This window comes from Danio rerio, chromosome 3 (genome assembly GCF_049306965.1).
Source record: "Danio rerio strain Tuebingen ecotype United States chromosome 3, GRCz12tu, whole genome shotgun sequence".
NCBI lineage: Eukaryota > Metazoa > Chordata > Actinopteri > Cypriniformes > Danionidae > Danio > Danio rerio.
In genome coordinates, this window is record NC_133178.1 from 54808171 (window position 1) to 54823450 (window position 15280).

Below are 15280 nucleotides of genomic sequence, written 5' to 3' on the forward strand. Positions count from 1 at the left end.
TATTAGAAGTAGTTGTTGTTGCTGTATTATTTAATTGTTATTGTTATTAGTTGTTATTATATATTTTTTTTCAGATTTATTTAGTCATTTTACAATTCTACATTTTTCATTTACTCAGGGGTATCATAGTGGAGGACAATTATGCAAACTTTTAAAAAATTTTATGAAATATCTCAATAACTTCAGTCAGTTAGTTGTGTAAATGTGTAAAAAAAAAAAAAAAGTATATCACAATCACCAGCGATCCAGTTTGGGCAGATCGCTGGTAAACTACATATGTCATCTTTACAAACTAAAAATCTCATCATGACATTTCACACACAACAATCGGCTGTCACCACTGATGACACACGCAGCTGAAGCTCGTGTTTGCTGATCATTTGAACATTTTATACACCACACACACTAGTTCTTTGCTGAGTCTTTGTTTGCTGTCGTTGTTTGTTGTATCAAGTGTTTCTAGTTCTTTGTTTTGCTTTCTGTGTTTTCGAACCAAGCCTTGTCTTTGTTGTATGCTTTTTTGTTGCCTATACCGACCTTACACCTGTTTATGACTACGATTTGGATGACCTGATCTTGATGACCTGATGACCTTGGGATCAGACTTTGTATTATAATCATCCAATGAGTTGAATCGACCCACAGTGCAGTCGTGTTACCCTTAATGTAACGTCACAGAAGTCAGTAGGCTTCGCCTGGGGGGGCCAGACTCTCTTTTAAAGTACTGGATCAAGCGGAAGCGTGCACAGCCCGAGCATGGTCACGACAGTGCTCATACAGAGACAGAAAATGAGTGCTCGACCTGTGAAAACTTGAGCCGAGCACAACACACAAGACAGGACTAGTGCCTGGACTCTGCCACCAAAACAAGAATTTACAAGACTGGAATGGCAGAACCCTGACACTAGCCCCCCCAAATGAACATCCAGCAAGGTACAAGACAGACAAGAAACACCACACGACAAAAAACAAAACAGGCAACATCAACAGACAGCACAAGACAAGGAAATAAACATGCAAGACATCACGAAGGAGGGAGGGAGGAGAGCCAAGCCAGACCCAACAAGACAAACAATGGAGGGGTGGGAGGGTAAAACCAGGTAGGATAAGGAGGGACAGTCCAGGGTGGCACCAGAGGCACAGTTCAGGGTGCAACTAACGGGGGACTGAGGGACACACCAGGGTGGAGCAGGAGGGAAAACCCAGGGAGAATAAGTCAAGGGAGGCAAGGCAGAAGGCCTGTGGGGACCGGCTGGGCAGGATGTCTGCTGGGAGCCAGCTGAGCTGAAGGCTTCTGGGAAGCCGGTAGGGCAAGGGGCTGGGCTGGGGTCGACAGGGCAAGGCGTCTTGTAGGTGTCGGCAGGCTAAGGAGTTGGGCTTGGGCTGGCAGGGCACTCTGTCTGGTTGGTGCCGACAGAGAAAGGCGTCTGGGTGGTACAGGCAGGGCTTGGAGCCGGGCTGGGGCTGGCAGGGCAAAGGGTCTAGGTGGTGCTGGCAGGGTTAGGAGCTTGGGTGGCGCAGGCACTGAGCGGGTGCTCTGGGGCTGGAGCCGACACTGGCGGGCACTCTGGGGCTGGAGCTGACAATGGCAGGTGCTCTGGGACTGCAGCCAACACATGTGGGTACTCTGGGTCTGGAGCCAAATGGCAGGCACTCTGAAGCTGGAGCAGACATTGGCTGACACTCTGGGGCTGGAGCTGATACTGGCTGGTGCTCTGGGGCTGGAGCCAACACTGGCAGGCACTCTAGGGCTGGAGCTGACACTGATGGGCACTCTGGGGCTGGAGCCGTCTTGTCTGAAGAGACCTTCCTCTTCAATCTCCACTTTTGGGTGCAGGTTAACCCTTAGGAGTTGGTCATTGGCTGGAAGGTGGGGCTGGTGGTGGTGAGGGAACGAACCACCATACCGCCAACAAAACAACAGACACTCCAGGACAGGAGCTTGTATCTAGAGCAAACTTAGACCTCACACACCTGCATCAAGTGGACTTGTGTCTGGACTCTGCCACCAAAACAAGAATTTGCAAGACTGGAGTGGCAGAACTTTGCTAAAGATACATATTAGTACATTAAAAGTACAAAATTAAACCTTTTGAAGACTTAACTGATTGCCCATTGAGATTCTTTGCATTATCCCATGCATTAATTAGGCTGCCAGTAACACTACCTGACAACAGTCTTTTCACCTATATGTTTTAGGAACGACAAACAATAACTTGACTTTTAGTTAATTATTTGGTGTCAAAAATGGCTCATATGAAAGGCAAAGGCCTCTAGATTATGCTTATTTTACCAAAATGAAATATGATCATGCCTTGATTTTTTTATTTTTTAATTAGAACTGTAAGATCTTGCTTACTGCATCTATACATCTATGCAATGACTCAAATAACTCATTCATAAAGTCATCTGGAATGTAAAAAAAGCATTCTTGCAGGACTGCCAGAGTTCATCAAGGTTCTCTAGCTTCATCTTCAATGCCACCTCCTTCATTTTACCCCAGACATCCCACAATACTAAATGTAACCCCAAACCATGATTTTTCCATCACCAAACTTGACAGATTTTTGTGAGAATCTTGGGTCCATGCAGATTCCAATGCAGTTTAACAGATGATTCATTTGACAATTTGAACTTCTGGCACTTTTCCAAATGATCAACTAGAAGTTAATCAAGATATTATCTGTTGCTCTTACATCTTGGAATAACAACGAGACTTTTTTCAGGTAGTGTAAATAGAGTTTGTCATACAATATTTGAATTCACCATAAGACACCGGAAAAACACTAAAAGGTTTCTGTGTTTTTTTTTTTACTCTGATTAGTGTTTTTCGCCCATGTATCTTATATATTGCACTTCTAAATGTGTGTTATTCATGAATTGTGCTTTAAAAAAAAGAAGCTCTACTTCTGTTAGGATTAACTCAAAGGGCCCTATCATACACCCGGCGCAATGTGGTGCAAGGCGCGGCGCAATACCTGTTTGCTACTTTCAGCTTGGCGCAAGAGTCATTTTACAGCGTTGCCCCACGCTCTTTAAATAGCAAATCCATTTGCGCTCAAAAAAATCACTGCTTTTATGCCTTCTTTATCCCGGGAGGCTTTTTCAGTTCATTCATAACAATTTGCTTTTGTATAATGTTATTATTATTAGCAGTATTATTTATTATATCCATATTTATATTTGTTTTATTAAAAACAAGCTTAGATTTGCCCACCTGCAGGTCTTAGACCATATGGGGCACAGCAGGTGTTTTAGGATATAACTCAGGTTTTTGAGCACACTTCGTAATTATTGTTCATTTATTAGTTTGCTGGAAATTAGAACTGAATTTAGAAATAGTTTTGAAACAAATATTTGCGCTTAACAAACGAAATTAATTATTTACAGGCTAATTGATGTCTGTGCGTAAGGACTTCCCTGTCCACGAGAGCAAAAGTGAAAGTAGATTTTTTTATCTTTCATACTTGAGCGGTAGATGCTCTGTTTAACTGTTTTCTGTTAAAAAAAAAAAAAAAAGCTGTTAACTGTTTGCTTGTGAAATGCTCAGTTTTTCCACCTACACTTACTTTACGTCCTGTAAATAGCAAATGCTTATGGCGCGACGCAGCTGCGGCTCTTAAAGGGAATGGGAGAAGAGACTCTGATTAGTTTATTCTCAAAACACACCTATAACTCATTAAGAAAATAAACTCAACCCTTTTAGACAATGTGCCATGGCGCAAAACGGATTTTCCCGTCCTTAAATTAGCAAATACGGATTCTGACATGCCCTGAAAGCGTTTGCGCTCTGCACTTTCCGTTTTGCGCATGCACCATCAAAATAGAGCCCAAAATCTTAAATATTGTTGGTTGTTAATTTTAGTCTCTAATCTACATATTTCTTATACAATACACAAACCTAAAAACATGTCAATAAATGTCACGTTGTGTTTTCTTTTTAATCTGTTGTGGAGATGGTCTGCTAATTGAATTTAAAACTGTAAATAAATGGAGATCCCTCTTGAATAATGAGATACAGTCAACATTTACAGTTGCTTTTGAAAGCATGTATAAGAGTTTAACTACTTTACAATTTTATCAACTGCGTCCAGACGGCAGATTCTGATTGTTCTCTGTGTGTAGGTGATCAAGCTGACATTTGAGGAGTTTGGCCTGGAGCAAAGCTACGACACATTGACTGTTGGAGACGGCTCTGTAATCGGTGATCAGCGGACGGTCTTTTATGTGTGAGTACCTTTGTTGCCCACAAACTCCTGCCAGGCAGGGTCTCCCACACTCACTTCCACACAATGTTGACAGTCATATATGTGTTCCACTCTGCTAAAAACACCATTAGGACACATATATTTAACAAGAAAAGTGAATATTGTTTTTTGCGTTATTTTGAGCAATTTCGTTCTTCCGGATTGAAAAGAAATTTCAACGTCATGGGGATTAGATCCTTCCGTGAATTCCAGCATGTAGACTGTATGTCTGTTCCAGCCATTACAACGTGATGTCTTTGAGCTTTCAGCATTAAATCATGAGAAAGACTTCTAAGTCTTTCCAGATCGCCTTTAAGAAAGCTCTATTGTGTATGAGATGCAACTTCATTTATATGCATGATAGCTTCGAAGACTGTTTTTACCTGTTCAGACATCAGAGGGATGCAACACTGTGTTGCCAAGCATAGGTAAAACAAGTAGAAGAAGAACAACTGTTTGGAGACATGGGTTGTCAGTGTTGTGTTTAAATGTGCTTCAATTAAGGTTTTATTTCCATTTCCTGCTATGAGAGAGCAGCTGGACTCACGTGTGGAATACAGTGCTCTGCTAACACTCGACAGAAATATAGTTGCAAGGAACATTTTTCCTTGCAACCAAGCGATCATGACATGTGGTGAATGTTGATCCGCCAGCTGAGATAAATCAAGTGTTTTTGAAGAAGGTGCCCGAATCTTGATGCGTTGCATTCACTGCGTGTTCAGCGCAAATGTCCGCTAAATGTAAAATCTAACACTGTACACATCACCGCCAAAGAAGCTCGCCTAATGCTAATGCGGTTTATAACAACAAATGGTATTGCACAGCATTTCGAATCTGTAAATGGTGAAATCCAGATTCGCCACTCTCTTTTCAAAAACAATGCGGCTTCAGTTTTTGTCGATTGTCCTGTCTCTACAGATTTGGTAAGTGTGCGATCAATGTGCTTTGTTTATATTCATTCAGATGGCAAAGTTGGTTAGTATCGTCAGCAGTATTTTTTCAGTTTTTAAAGACATATCTTAGACAAAATTAATAAGTTACTAAGTTTACAGTACATTAATATTGCTACAATATTATGGGCTGAAAGATCCTTAGACTGTAAATGCTGCTCTCTGAGTGTAACCATGTAAACATCTTAATCAAATAATTACCGTCGTATAGAATTTTCACCACATCTTGTGACAGGATAGTCTATATACAAACAGCTTTCTGCAGGGCTCGAAAATCTGATCATTTTAGTCACATATGTGCTCGAAATTTCAGCTATGCGACCTCATAATATATTCGGGAGCATTTGTGCGACTGCATATAAAGGTTGTAGTGCGACCTGTTTTAATATTGGTTCAAATCAACTGTCAATCACTGAAGGCTTTCCGCTATAAGCTGACGGGGAGCTTTTGTGACCGTGGGAAATACAAACAACTGAAGAGTGAAAAGTACACAGGTTTGCAAACCTTACCTAAAGTTACAAATAATGGTGCTGATTAGAGCGATCATGAAATGTGATGAATGTTGATCCACCAGCTGAGATCAGTCGAGTGTTTTCGGAGAAGGTGCCCGAATCTCGATGCATTGCATTCACTGCGTTTTCAGCGCAAATGTCCGCTAAATGTAAAATCTAACACTACACATCACCACCAAAGAAGCTCGCATTTACAAAGTTTAATACTGATGCAGCTTATATCAACGAACAGTATTGCGCAGGTGATCATCGCAAGAATCCTGCTCTGCCTGCTCATTTATTGGGTCGCCTGTCACGCCTGCTTGTTTCCACAAACACGGTAATATGTAAATCAGCTCATAATGAGACATTTAAAATGACACAAATCGAAACCAACACTTTTAAATAGTAATAAAAGTGAGACTTTTCTTTCTTTTGTCCATTCCTTCTTGAGATCTTCTTACTGATGACAACTTTTCAGCTTTCAGCATTGAATTGAATGATTTATTATAATCTTCTGTTTATTTTTGTAGTAAAAAATATAATTCATTAAATTGACATGCATAAAAAAACAATAGTGCAAAATTAATATTTCTTACTGCAATGCTTCATTTTTGTTTGATGCAAACCATAAAGGTATTTTTCATAAAGCAACAGTAGGACTTTTTATAGCACATAACTTACATTAAAGCACATTCAGGGCAGCATGATGATGAGAAATGTAGTTCATTGTTAGTATTATTGACATCATTGTCATCATTAATATTTTATAATTATTAGACATTCATTTTGGAATTATTGCACAAATATCAATAAGTCATCACAGAATTAGTTAGATAGTTATTTCATTTTTTGTTAGTAATAATTAATAATAATAATTCCTCACATTTATATAGCGCTTTTCTGGGCACTCAAAGCGCTTTACACACAATGGGTGGGGGATCTCCTAATCCACCACCAGTGTGCAGCATCCACCTGGATGACGTGACGGCAGCCATTTTGAGCCAGACCACACACCACACACCAGCTGATTAGTGGAGAGGAGATAGTGATGAAGCCAATTGGAATATGGGGATGGTTAGGAGGCCATGATGGACAGAGGCCAGTGGGCAGATTTGGCCAGGATGCCGAGGTTAAACCCATACTCTTTTCGAAGGACATCCTGGGATTTTTAACGACCACAGAGAGTTTAACGTCGGTTTAACGTCTATTCGAAAGACGGCACTTACTGAGCAGTATAGTGTCCCCGTCACTATACTGGGGCATTAGGACCCACACAGACCGCAGGTTGGGTGCCCCCTGCTGGCCTCACTAACACCACTTCCGGCAGCAACCTAGCTTTCCCATGTGGTCTCCCATCCAGGTACTGACCGGGCGCAGCCCTGCTTATCTTCAGTGGGCGACCATGTGAGAGTTGCAGAGAGCTAGCTGCCGGATAGTCTTAATTGATGTTTTTAGTCTTAATTGATGTTTTCAAACACAATAAATCCACCAAACACAGTGGTGTTCATTCATCTTTGGTGGGTGCTCCTAAATTTTTTTGCTGCTCCTAAATCTTTTTCTGGTGCTCATAAATATTTGAAGTTAGGAGCACCGGTGCTGCCAAGTAAAAAAAAAAAGTTAATTTCGAGCCCTGTTTTGACACTAGCGACTGCACCATGTGAATCTAAGTTACCAAGAAATTTGGAGGTTTTATTACTTTCATTCTTCATGCAGTATCAAACATTTCATTAAAACTACATTCTTCCAGCAGTTCCTTGCATCCAATGTCACGTTTGTCATGGGCTTGCATGAAATGCTCCTGAATGAAAGTGAAAGTGCCAAACTGCAGTTAAATTAGACAAATTAAGAATTTGGCAAATAATTTGATTACTGATGTCCATGTACACAGTCACTGTCTTTCTCCCCTGTGTCTGTGTATTGTTTTCATACCCCAAGCTGTATTTTCAATCACCATGAGTCTCAATGTTAGAACAAAATCCCTCTTGCTGTAAACAACACAGAGCACGTTGATTCCCCCATAATGCAGATTTGAACACCAGAGGCTCCAGAACAATTACTGAGTCTGCTGTTATTAATTGTGCCAAAATTTATGGCGTCTATAAAGTTTTATTGGTGCCATTTTATGTGCGCTCTATGACAGGTGTACAAGTACTTGTATTACGTTTGGATGGCCCCGTGTCCCAGGCTTGAGTCCCCCAATGGCCTAATGTGCGTAATTAGCAGGTCTTATAAGCCCTTATGCCTAGTTCAGACTGCATGATTTTCACACTGCATGACTATCTGAGGTAGCGTTTCTTCGCTGCTTTGTTTACACTGCAAGATGGATTGGCGATAGAGTGCCGACCACTTTGTCCAAGCAACATCTCACAACCAAACACACGCAAAAAGTGAAGGGAATTAGAAATTTCTCTACAACTTCATTCTGTTTTGACCCAGTCGATGTATTGCTGAAATTACTCTTCAAACAGACACTGGTGCTCCTGCCAAATTTTCTCTAGTTTTTCCTTCATTTCTTGGGACCAAATAAACTGAAAATGAGCGCTTGTAACTTCTCCCCCAACCTACCGCTTGCCTGCAGATACCCATACTAGTGAATGCTGCTCTCTCATTGGCTGTAGGTGATCTCAGATGTTATGTTTAATCAGAACACATTTCACATGGCATGATTTGAATAGCTGCAATTCTCTCAAATGGCGTCTTTGATGGTTCACACTGTGTGATTGTTACTCACACGAACAAGCACCGATTTGCCTGTGATTTTAGACATTTGACCGCGATTTCTCAAAACCTGTTAACGAGTCAAAATCTGGGCTAAAATCATGTAGTCTGAATGGCATTATGGAGCTGTTCTGCAGGTCCCTGAAAGCTAGCGCTGAAGGAGTCAAGGATCAACTAGTGTTTCCCGAGATGTGCTCTGTGATTTTGTAGTTTCTGAATTAGGGTTGCACAATATATAGCAGAATTATCGTTATTTAAATGAACAATATTTAATTGTTCATCTTTCTGTAACTCATTTGTTTTCCTTTTTGAAGAAGAATGAGAAATGCAGAAATGCAGACCTTTTTTTCCTAAAAGCACATTCTTTTCTTAAGCAAATGCATCGATTCTTACTTTGATTTTAATTGCAGAGAGAGTATTCTCTGTTATATTCACAGACTGTTGCCACAAAACTTTTTAAATCCATTTTAAGGTTTTTTTTTTTTTTTTCATAATGGTTCCTCTTTAAATACCAAATGTTTGCCCTTTGACACAGTTTTTTAGTTTGAATTAGAATTAATTAAATCTGAAAACTATATTTAAGCTCTTATTTTAATATATTTCTATTAATTATTTAAAAAAATATCTAATAAAAATGTAAATGTTATATCATAAAAAAAATCATTATTTCAATAACAACTATGTTGCATATCATATGTTTGTCCAGTATTGTGCAGCCCTATTCCAAGTGTGAAGGTTCATGATTGTATTGTTATGTTTCTGATTGTCTGTCTTATTTCAATGTTTAGACTGTCTGGGACTATGACTCCAGATCTGGTGGTCAGCACTAGTCATCAGATGTGGCTTAATTTTAAAACGGATTTTTCGATTGGCTTCCTGGGCTTTAAGGTTTCTTATGAAGGTAAGTTAAGGAAACTAATCCTATCCTAAACCTAACTCTAACAGTCTACTTATACTCTAATGAGAATTAGTTGGCATGTAGTTATAATGTAACTTTCGATCGACAAAATATGTTAAAAAGAGCATCAGAATAAAGTGATACACATTAGTTCCTCAAAGTTTTTGTGGCATTGCAATGGACACCATAACAACACTTATGTACACAGCAGCTCAAATCTCATAGCAGGTCAATTCCTTTGAGCTTATTTCTGAATTTGACTCACTATTTTGGAGTTCAGGAATGGCATGTTCGTTATTTCACTTTCCTTTACTCTCCCTCATCATTCTACCTTGAACACATGTGGCGAGGCTCATCAAAGCAGCCTGTGATCATTTAACTTTGTTGGAATGAGGGATTTGGGATGGCAAGGATATCATGCAAGAGCTGCTACAAAGTTTTTTTTTTTTCTCAGAGTCTATGGGCCCTATCATACACCCGGCGCAATACTAGTTTCAGCTGGACGCAAGAGTCATTTTGACATTTGCATATGTGCGCCCATAGGCAATCTGGTCTAAAAAGGTCTTTTTACACACAGGTCTTAATACACACAGGGTGTACAGCAATGCGCAAATATCTTTACAGATGAAAAAGAATTAAAAGATTAAAACATTACAAAAAATATTATTTTCTAGCTTGCATAAATATAAAAAGCATACTTTCATGCCTTTTTCATCTCAGGGGGCTTTTTCAGTTTATTCATGACAATTTGCTTTTGTATAATGTTATTATTAGTGGCAGTATTATTTATTATATGCTTATTTATATTTGTTTTATTAAAAACAAGATAAGATTTGCCCACCAGGCAGGTTTTAGACCTGGGATGCTCAACCCTGTTACTGGAGATCTACCTTCCTGCATACTTCAGCTCCTACCCTGACCAAAGACACTTGAACCAATTAACTAGGAACTGAACAGCACTTATTAAATACAGGCAGGTGTGTTTGATGTGGGTTGCAACTGAAATCTGCAGGAAGGTGGCTCTCCAGAAACAGTGTTGGCCACCCCTGTTTTAGACCATATGGGGCATAGCATGTGTAACTCTTTTACCGCACTTCGTCATTATTGTTTATTTATTTGTTTGCTGGAAATTAGAACTGAATTTAGAAATAGTTTTAAAACAAATATTTGTGCTTTACAATCAAAATTAATTATGTAGGCTAATGGATTTCTGTGCGTACAACATGTTTCCTTATCCACTAGAGTGAAAGTGAAAGTAAAGAATAAGGAGGCTCATTCTCTCATTCTCATGCTGTAGATGTTCTGTTTAACCGTTTTCTCGCTAATGTTGACTCTTGAAGGGAATGGGAGATAAGACTCTGATTGTTTTATTCTCAAAACACACCTTTAACGCATTAAGAGAATAAGCTTAACCCTGTTAGAACATGCCCTGCAGTGCAAAGCAGATTTAACCATCGTTAAACCTTTAAGTCAGACCCTATAAAAATAAAGACAAGATCACATTTTATTTTAGTAAAATAAGCGTAATCATTTTGTCTATCAAGTAAGCCACTTCTAATACAAAATGATCAACTAGAAGTCAAGTTAGTATTTGTTGATCTTAAAACTTGGATAGGCGACAAGACTTTGTCAGGTAGTGTGAGTACAATCTACTCTGCTAAACGAATCTGATCTTTGCTTGGTCCATGTAAAAATTTCTTTGTGGAATTGTAAAAAGTCCCGTCGAGGCATGTCAATAGATGTCTTGCTGTAACCTGACTCTGTTTTTGTCTCTCTCTTTCTTAGTTGTGGCCTCTTCTTTTGCTCTGACCTTGTGGTTCTAAATGAGTTGACATAATAAAACTGGCCAGGGTATAAGGGTGAAATAAAACAATTCATTAGGAGAGCAAGCCATTCACAGACTCTGGCAGGGCATCAGTATTGCAGGTTGCATAAATATGTTTGGCTGTCAGTTGGAGTAAGTTTGAAAGGCATGAGTGTAAGATATATAAAAAGTTGGTGATAAATATGAATAAGCTTACATATGAATAACTTATAAGTTGTTAAATATCAGTTGTACATGCATAACATGGTACATGCATGGATAACTTTTTGAGGGGACAGCTGTGGCCTGATGGTTAAAGAGTTGGACTTAAAACTGAAAAGTCACAGATTCAATTTCTAGCACCAGCAGGGATTATACGGCATGGGAGTGAATAATTAGTGATTTCACCACCCTCAATAGCATGGCTGGAGTAAATCTCTGGAGCAAGGCACTTTTCCCCCAACCACTCACCGTGTGTGTGTTCATCTGCATGTGTTTTCATGCAGTCCAGCATACTTTGCCACATCACAACTTTTACTGCCTAAACTTAATGTATGTTACGATGTTTGTACAGAGTTCATCCTAAAATGTAGAGTTCAGATGCAAAACCTGTAAGTGCTGTCAGTATTTTTCTTAACCTCTTGTGTTTATTATTAGTATTTTTATTTTAAAGGCAATGCAAATAACTTATTATCTGGCATAAAAGCAAAATTGCTGAACCTATAGAAGCTTGAAAATATACTTTTCATTCTCCAGAGCAAAATAAAACTAAATAAATGAAAACGTAAAAAATCAATTCAATAAACAACCTCTCAAAAAAAGATTTACAAATAATATTTTCACACTTAAGGCTCTATTTTAACTATCTATGTGCTTAGTTCAAAGCGTAGAGCGCAAAAGCATTAAGGACGTATCCGAATCCACCCTTGCTATTTTAAGGACTGAAAAATACGGTCTGTGCCGCTGAGCATAGTCTAACAGGGTTGAGCTTATTCTCCTAATGAGTTATAGGTGTGTTTTGAGAATAAACTAATCAGAGTCTCATCCCCCATCCCCTTTAAGAGTCAGTTGCGTCGCGCTATAACGCATTTGCTATTTACATGGCGGACTTTGTAAGTGGAAAAACTGAATGCTTTATTAGCGAGAAACGGTTCAACAGAGCATCTGCAGCGCGAGAATGAGAGAATGAGCCTCCTCATTCTTTACTTTCACTTTCACTCTCTTTCGTGGATAAGGAAACGTGTTGTACAGATATCCATAAGCCTACATAACTAATTTTGTTTGTTAAGCGCAGAGATTTGTTTCAAAACTATTTTGAATCTAATTTTGATCTAATTTCCACCAAACAAATAAATTAACAATAATAACGAAGAATATTATAAAACTAATATAAATATACATGTAATAAATAATACTAATTATAATAATAATAACATTATACAGAAGCAAATTGTCATGAATAAACTGAAAAAGGCTCCCAAGATGAAAAAGTCATGAAGTGGTTTTTATATTTATGTATAAAATAATAATTTTTGTAATATTTTATTCCTTTAATTCTTTCATTTGTAAACATATTTGTGTATTGCTGTACATCCTGCGTGTATTAAGCAATTTGTAAGAGAGGCACACAACTAACGCGCTCTGCACTGGACTTTAGACCTGCTCTCAGCTGGTCTATTTTGCAGTCTATTTTAGTTCCTCAAAATAGCGCCAACAATGCTCCTTAACACGCCTCTTATCTAGACCAAAACACACATGATTCCACAATTTTCTATTTAAAAAACTAGAAAATTAGTGTTGCGTTGGTCTGAAACTAGCAACATTACATAGAAACATGTCTTGCACCTTATTGCGCAGGGTGTATGATAAGGCCCATTGTATCGCTAAAGTATCTCTAACCCACATTCCATTTTGAAAACAAGTACGTTATCAATATCAATTCATATTTTTAATAGGAAGCTAAACAATATTATATTTGTGCATATACATTAGTCAGTACTGAAGCCAAATCTGGAGCCTATTTAACAAAATAACTTATGATATTGGTCCTAAAACTAGTACACCTAGATTTTTATGTTATATAAAAATATTAAATCTAAATAATAAAAAAAAGAGGAAAAATCAAAAGAACCAAAAAAATGTAAATATATTTTTTTGATTTAGTTAAAATTGTGTAGGGTGTTTTTTTAATTGTATTATCTTTTAATTTTTAAATATGTTTGGTTACTAAGATATTATTAAAAAAAAAATAATATATATATATATATATATATATATATATATATATATATATATATATATATATATATATATATATATATATATTGTGATGGGCTGAAGAATCACACGACCAGAGAATTCAAGTTTAGATCCCAAAGGGTGGATTTATTTACAAAGGTGCATGAGTGCAAGATCCAAACGGGTGCTCCAGCGGGTGATGTTCTTTCATCCGTGGGGTGCTCAGTGTCTGTGAGATGGGTCTAGGAACCCGATCCGTCACCAACTGCTGTCTGGAGGAAAGAAAGGGAGAATAAGTGTTACTGCTCTGTTTCCTTTGTAGACTCCTCCCTTCCTGGTTCTTTCGGTGTGTCTAATGTAGCCGTTCTTGGATGAGTTGTAGTTGGTGCTGATTAGTTGGGAACGAGAGGGCCCAGGTGTTCCTCGTTCCTCTCCAGGACTACGCTGATAGCTCCATGGGATGCTCGTCACAATATATATATATATTTATATATATATATATATATATATATATATATATATATGCTTAATAAATCTGCATTTTAAATGTGATTGATTTTTTTAAATGTGTTTAGATATCAAAGTAAAATAAAAGTTAATCCATACATTAAATCCAGAGTTTTCTTTATAAAATGCCCTGCCGTTTTCAGCCCACAATGAATCTTGGGATGTTGGAGGCTGCAAAGGATCCACCAGTTTTATCCTTTATTACCTGGAAAATGAAGGGCATGTTTTGTGGCTGCATTTGAAGGAGTCTTTAAATTTATTTGCAGCGCAATGATGCAGCGCACTTCAAATGCATCTATTGATGTGTTTCAAGATTGCTAATTTTACTTGTCCTAATAAAAAAACTGATCAAGCTGTCCATGCCATGACTGTTTATAATTGTAACCAATAATAAAAAGAATGTTTGTAAAATTACAATTTAATTAGTTATTAGTTTTTCAAAATTTGCTAAAAAGTGGAACCAGCCTTTAATGTTTTCAAAATAAATGAAATCCAGTGTTTAAAAATATTTCAAAATATATACAGTTGAAGTCAGAATTATTAGCCCCCCTGAAATATTAGCCTACCTGTTAGTTTTTTTTCCAAATTTCTGTTTAACGGAGAGCAGATTTTTTTAAAGACATTTTTAAACATAATAGCTTTAATAACTGATTTATTTTATCTTTGTCATGATGACAGTAAACTATATTTTACTAGATATTTTTCAAGACACTTCTATAAAGCGTGAAGGTACATTTAAATGTTTAACTAGGTTAATTAGGTTAACTAGGCAAGTTAGAATAATTAGGCAAGTTATTGTATAATGATGGTTTGTTCTGTAGACTATTGAAAAAAATAGCTCAAAGGGGCTAATAATTTTGTCCCTATAATATTTTTTAAACAATTGAAAACTGCTTTTATTCTAGCCAAAATAAAACAAATAAGACTTTCTCCAGAAGAGAGAAAGATTTTATTGCACATGCAGTGAAAATTTCCTTGCTCTGTTACACATAATTTGGGAAATATTTTAAAAAGAAAAAAAATATCAAAAGGGGGCTAGTAATTCTGACTAAAATTATAAATATATTCAAAACCCAAAATAAAAAATGTAAACAATTATTGCCTTGCATTTTCTTTATTCCTATATATATAAATATATATATATATATTAGAGTTTTTTTCTTTTTCAGAAATTGACCAGGGCAGCTGTGGAGACCCAGGAATCCCAGCCTATGGCAAGAGGGAAGGCACAGGTTTCCAACATGGAGACAAGCTATATTTTGAGTGTCAACCAGTTTTTGAACATGTGGTAAAAATGACCATTATCTGCCAAAAAAATAATCAGTGGTCAGCCAAGAAGCCAAGCTGCAAGTGTAAGTGACAGACCTTACCACAAAATGCATTACTTTACACACCCATAAGATCACACACGGGAGAACGGTGCA

The 15280-nt window shown here is 37.6% G+C and overlaps 1 protein-coding gene across 5 annotated transcripts in view; it reads left to right on the top strand.

Moving 5' to 3' along the window:
* Positions 1-15280, top strand: part of LOC137490062 (adhesion G protein-coupled receptor E3-like) — a 150662-nt gene that overhangs the window by 81810 nt on the left and 53572 nt on the right. For all 5 annotated transcript variants that reach the window (XM_073945020.1, XM_073945018.1, XM_073945019.1 and 2 more), the window contains 3 exons: positions 4126-4229; positions 9198-9310; positions 15026-15208. In XM_073945020.1, coding sequence (XP_073801121.1) covers positions 4126-4229; positions 9198-9310; positions 15026-15208 — 400 coding nt within the window. The remainder of the gene's footprint in view (positions 1-4125; positions 4230-9197; positions 9311-15025; positions 15209-15280) is intronic.